This window comes from Diadema setosum, chromosome 8 (genome assembly GCF_964275005.1).
Source record: "Diadema setosum chromosome 8, eeDiaSeto1, whole genome shotgun sequence".
In the NCBI taxonomy this organism is placed as follows: Eukaryota; Metazoa; Echinodermata; class Echinoidea; order Diadematoida; family Diadematidae; genus Diadema; species Diadema setosum.
In genome coordinates this window covers 3,513,073-3,518,976 of record NC_092692.1, presented here as the reverse complement: position 1 = coordinate 3,518,976, position 5,904 = coordinate 3,513,073, and the positions used below count along the sequence as shown (strand labels likewise).

Below are 5,904 nucleotides of genomic sequence, written 5' to 3'. Positions count from 1 at the left end.
ATATGCACTTTTTTCTCTATCTTCGTTATGACGTGTTATCTCAATGGGAGGAAATTTTTCCAGATGAAAATTGACATGATTGTCTTTATCGAGCACTACCTCACTTACTGTTCGGTGAATTTCTCTCAGATTTTAATATGTTGTAGCTGAGACTTTGGGCTATCGTTATGCGTCCTCCGTTTTTTCATAAAACGTCGAATTCATGTCGAAAAACTTCACTAAGTGCAAAGCTGAGCTTCCATGTATTGTCATATTTCTTTCTTTTGGTAACTTTCTTTGCTTTAACTCAAAAGAGACATTCCCTATCACCCCCATATCTTGCAAATGTTTAGTTCATGCCACGTACATTATTTCATAAAATAACAACTACTTTATCGGACACCATCTTGGTTATGTAAATTAGGGTCAAAGGCGAAAAATGTTTCATCCGGTATCTTGGTGAATACATGTCCTATCTTTTCCACATTTAGCACAAGCAAAGACCATGTTACAAGAATCATTTCACAAAATAACCACTTTTTGCTCAGATGTCATCTTGGGTGTGCAGAGTGGAGTCAAAGGTCATATTATATACTTCATTATGTATCTTCATTACTGTATACGAAATTCGGTACCACAGATGGCAGACCTGACTCCCTTTTCTAAATGAGAATCCAAACGTCACACGGCCAATGTCCCCTCAACACCGCTGAAACCTGTATGGTCATGCCTATTTGGATCAGGACTCAGATCATTGATTTCCAAACAGATCGGATCACCTAATTTGTCAGTGTTGACAAATTCTAAGTCTAGTGTTAAACTTCCCGTTGTCACAAAAAAAGTTCTTTCTCCTCAAATGTTGTGTAGAGGTTAGCTCAGAAAGTCCTCATCCTATCAATGTCAAAATTTTACTTCTGGAGTCTCCGAAAGAGACTACATTGAGAGACCCGCTTTGCGCACGCGCAGTCATATCGCTTTTCTACGCACGAGTATTCGAACGCAGTTCCCTTATCGCAGTCGAAAATTCTGATCTTTTTTCGCATTTCGCGGTACTAACGGTTCTAGAAACCAGCAGTTAGTGGAATTTAGATTCCGCTATCTTCCTATATCGTACAACGATTATTCGGTGCTTAGCAAGGCGGCAAGCACAGCCTTTTCTAGCGGCCTCATTCCACGAAAGTCACGCGGTGGCTACGGTGATGGAGGTACAACAGCCCCAAGAACAGCTGCATCATCCGGCTAAGCCCGGCGCAGTGGCAAACACCAACGTTGTTTGCGAAGAACGTTCCCCTCCGACAGGCAAACAAGTCAAGCCGAAAAAGAAACTAGTTAAGTCGGTCACGGTTTCCGGTACTAACATGGCGGGTAAAGTGCCGCAAGCGAAGCAGGGCCCAAAGACGGCCGAAAAATCCTCGGATGTCGAGGACAGACTATCGAGACTGGAAAGTCTTCTGAGTAAAGTGGTCGACGCGCTGCCCAGTGTAAACTCCACGCCGCCGAAACCGGCATCGCGCCATTTTGTGGCGTACGATGAGGCGCACAGCGCCGGACAGTGTGAAATTCCTATGGAAACTGATTTTCAACAGTGCGGGGAGCCGCACGTGCGTGACACGGGCGAAGCCAACAGAGAAGAAGGCGAATTTGCGTCAGACGCGGCAGACGTGCTAGAAATCCCCGTTCTCGCAGCAAAATTTGCCAAGCCGGGTGATACAGGGCTACCGGTAGACGAGGACTTAGCCAGCTCTACTACTTACCTCATAAGCCACCCTCTAGAAGAAAAAGTGTTGGAAGAGACGGCATCTAAGTATCCAGCCCCGAGCAACTGTGTTTACCTCGCTACACCGAAGGTGAACGGCCCGATCTGGGATAACCTACCGCAACACACACGCAGTAGAGATGCCAAGTTACAGCGTGTGCAGAAGTCGCTGACGAAGGGCCTGAGCGCGCTAATACAGTCCTTCCCATCACCTCGGCTGACCGACACACAGCAGGACGCATTGGCGTTGCTGTGCAATGCCAATTTTGAACTCAATTCGTTGAGGAAAGAACTTATCAAGCCGGACATGGCAGCCACTTACTCTCATCTTTGCAAACCTTCCACTCCCGTCACTAAATTCCTATTCGGGGATGAATTGGGAAAGAGAATGAAAGACCTCAAAGAGGAGCAGAAAGCTGCATCAGGGGTGATGAGAAACCCAATTTCGCGGCCACAGTCTAGTACGTACCACCCGTACAGGGGAGCAGCTTTCTCCAAGCGACAATACAGAAGTGCTGGCTGGACTGCAAGTTCAGCTGCCTCAACACACAGACCAACAGCCGGCGGTAGTAGCAGGCCTTTTTTAGGTCAGCGCCCACAGTGGGGTCACAGCAAGCAGCCACCACCCCGCACAGCGAGCCGCCCCCCACAACAGGCTCCACAGCACAGGCCTCCAATGCAGCGCAAGAAATAACTACCAGCATACCCAAAGAGGTAGGTAGTTTCGATTCACATCATGATCATACCTGCATTCCCCAATGTATTTGTACGTGTGTGCAATGTATTCCAAAGAAAGCTCCAGTGGCAGTCGGAGGTCGAGTGAGGCTTTTTTACAGGCGATGGTGCCAAATCACAGCTGATCCATTTATTTTGGCAGCAATCAGGGGTTACAAAATTGAATTTGAAGAAGCATGTATGCCCCCTAGGAGGGATAAGCCCTTCATTCAATACAAACCAAACCAGCACAATTCAGCTTGTATTGACAGAGAGATCGCAAGCTTACTGACTAAGAATGTTATCGAAGAATGTGGTCATGAAGAAGGAGAATTTCTCTCAAACATTTTCACACGACCCAAGAAAAATGGGGGTGTTCGACTAATACTTGATTTGACAGATTTGAACAAGTGTGTGATTTGAACAAGTGTGTGAGCGTACAACACTTCAAAATGGATAACATTCATACAGCTGCCCTTTTAATCTCCCCAGGAGATTTCCTAGCCTCAGTCGACCTCCGAGATGCTTACTACTCCATTCCAATTGACACTGAACACAGAAAATTCTTGAAATTTCCATGGCAAGGGAAATTTTACAGGTTCAAAGTCCTACCAAATGGGCTCAGCACAGCGCCCAGACTTTTCACCAAGCTCATGAAACCTGTTTTCGCTACACTGAGAGAAATGGGACACATAGTATTAGGCTACCTTGATGATACTCTCATTATCGGAGAGTCAATAGAACAAACAAAGGAGGCTGTACGTGCAACCACAAATCTCCTGTCTGAGCTAGGTTTCGTAGTCCATGAGGAGAAATCTATGCTAGAACCCCAACAAGAGCTCACATTCCTAGGGTTTAAGCTGCACACTGGTGATATGACTATCTCCTTGCCAGAAGAGAAAATGCAGGACATTATCACAGTCTGTTCAGACTTGCTTGACAATACTAGACCCACAATCAGGCAGGTGTCACATGTTATCGGGAAGATAATAGCTACTTTCCCTGGAGTCCAACATGGCCCTCTTTTCTACAGATGCTTAGAACGTGACAAAATTGCCGCCCTTAAAGCTAACAAAGGCCATTTTGACAGACCTATGAAGCTGTCATTAGAAGGGAAAGAAGAGCTCAAATGGTGGATTAATCATGTCTTTGAGGAGTGTGCACCAATTAAGCGTAACAGACCTACACTTGAGCTGCGTACAGACGCTAGTGGGCTTGGTTGGGGAGCCACAAATCTGTCCATTGAAACAGGAGGCAGATGGAACGATCTTGAAATGAAAAGAGCTAGAAAGAATGATATCAATTACCTGGAGACATTGGCAGCCGGGTTTGGACTGAAGTCCTTTTGCTCTTCTTTACATGATGTTCATGTCCTCCTTAGGTCAGACAACACAACAGCAGTTGCTTATTTGAATAACATGGGGGGTATTAAGTCCAAGGACTGTGACAGTGCAGCTAGAGACATCTGGAGGTGGTGCATGGAACGTAATATTTGGGTTACTGCAGCACACCTTCCAGGGAGTGAGAACACTGAGGCAGACAGCAGGTCTAGAAAGTTCAGTGACCGAAATGAATGGATGCTTAACAAGCAAGCCTTTAACAAACTAGTTTCAGTTTTTGGGCTTCCAGACATTGATCTCTTTGCGTCCAGACTAAACAACCAACTTGAGAGATATGTCACTTGGTTGCCAGATCCAAATGCAGAAGCCGTAGATGCATTTACGTTGGATTGGGGAGAATTCAAATTCTATGCCTTTCCCCCATTCTGTCTCATCCCAAGATGTCTTCAAAAAATTAGAACAGATAGAGCTGAAGGCATAATGGTAGTGCCAAATTGGCCCACACAGGCATGGTTTCCTAAGCTGAAAAGGATGTTAAAGGGTGAAGCAGTGCTAATTACAAGGAGTAGGAACCTATTAACGCAACCTGTTACGCATGAACCACATCCCTTGTATGATCGAATTGATCTTCTCTGTTGCAGGTTATGCGGCAGCCCTTCGAAAGGACAGGACTAAAGAAGGAAATTGTGGACATTTTGGCCGCTTCTTGGAGAGCCTCTACCCAGAAGCAATATTGTGTGTACATAAAGAAGTGGAAAGACTTTTGCAAGAGTAAGAAGAAAAGCCATCTTCACTCTAGTGTTCAGTTTGTTTTAGAATTTCTTAGTGAGCTTTTTCATGTAGGAGGTCTTGGATACAATGCACTCAACACAGCAAGAAGTGCGCTCGCATCATTCCTAGTTCTTGAGGATGGTGCCTCTACAGTTGGGAACAACATTTTGATATCAAGATTTATGAAGGGAGTTTTCCATCTCCGAACCCCAAGACCTCGCTATGTAGATACTTGGGATGTAAATATTGTGTTTTGCTATCTCAGAAAGCTGTCACCGGCAAATGCACTGAGCCTACAAGATCTCACCAAAAAGCTATGCATGCTCATGGCTCTCATCTCAACACAGAGAGCACAGTCGTTGCAGCTCCTGAATTTGGACAACATGATACTCAAGGGATCATCAGTTACATTTCATTTCAGCGAGCTACTGAAACAAAATAGGCCTGGAAACGCTGGCTACACACTGAGCATGAGAGCCTACCCTCCAGATCGTCGATTGTGCGTTGTCAACTACATCAAAGCCTACATACGGAGGACTGAGGAAATTCGAGGCCAAGAGCGTCGGCTCTTTATTAGTTTTCGCAGACCCCATGCGAAAGTTACGTCACAAACCATCTCCAGGTGGATCAAAGATGTTATGACAGCGGCAGGAATCGACACTTCAAAATATAAGGCTCACTCAACAAGAGCAGCTGCGACGTCAGCTGCACACAGAGCAGACTTGCCAGTTTCGTTTATCCTTGAGAAGGCAGGCTGGACGAATGAAAAGACTTTCAGAAAGTACTACAGAAAACCTTTGCTGGATGGGAGCAAGTGTCTTTCAACTGCTCTACTAAAATGACCAGGCAAGGTAAACAATTTACCGTTTTGGTAAATGACAATTCATAGTCATTTCTGTTATATTTCTTACAAATATGGCTACTGGGCTTCAAAATCTCAATGTAGTCTCTTTCGGAGACTCCAGAAGTAAAATAGAAAGATTAAATGAGAACTTACCTGTTTGAAATTTGATCTTTATTTTACGAGGGAGTTGTAGGAAGAGAATACATTCCCTCCTCTCCCTCCCAAAGTTTCAAACGTGAAGCTAAGTTCTCCATAATCTTTCAAATATCCAGCAGCCACATTTGATGCTTCGAAAAATGACTGCGCGTGCGCAAAGCGGGTCTCTCAATGTATTCTCTTCCTACAACTCCCTCGTAAAATAAAGATCAAATTTCAAACAGGTAAGTTCTCATTTAATCTTTCTATTATACCATATATGTATCATGTCCCAAAGACGACAGATCTAATAAAATCAAAGTGATCAGTCGACCGTGACGTCACTATGACGTCATTGTATGAAA

At 44.7% G+C, this 5,904-nt stretch overlaps 2 protein-coding genes across 2 annotated transcripts; both read left to right on the top strand.

Annotated features, from left to right (window-relative positions):
• Positions 1–881: 881 nt before the first annotated feature.
• Positions 882–4,557, top strand: LOC140231460 (uncharacterized). The gene is made up of 2 exons (XM_072311589.1): positions 882–2,449; positions 4,431–4,557. The coding sequence occupies exon 1, from the start codon at positions 1,179–1,181 to the stop codon at positions 2,427–2,429; it is 1,251 nt and encodes a 416-aa protein (XP_072167690.1). The 5' UTR covers positions 882–1,178; the 3' UTR covers positions 2,430–2,449; positions 4,431–4,557.
• Positions 3,819–5,482, top strand: LOC140231461 (uncharacterized). Its single transcript, XM_072311591.1, has one exon. The coding sequence runs from the start codon at positions 4,434–4,436 to the stop codon at positions 5,400–5,402; it is 969 nt and encodes a 322-aa protein (XP_072167692.1). The 5' UTR covers positions 3,819–4,433; the 3' UTR covers positions 5,403–5,482.
• Positions 5,483–5,904: the final 422 nt, after the last annotated feature.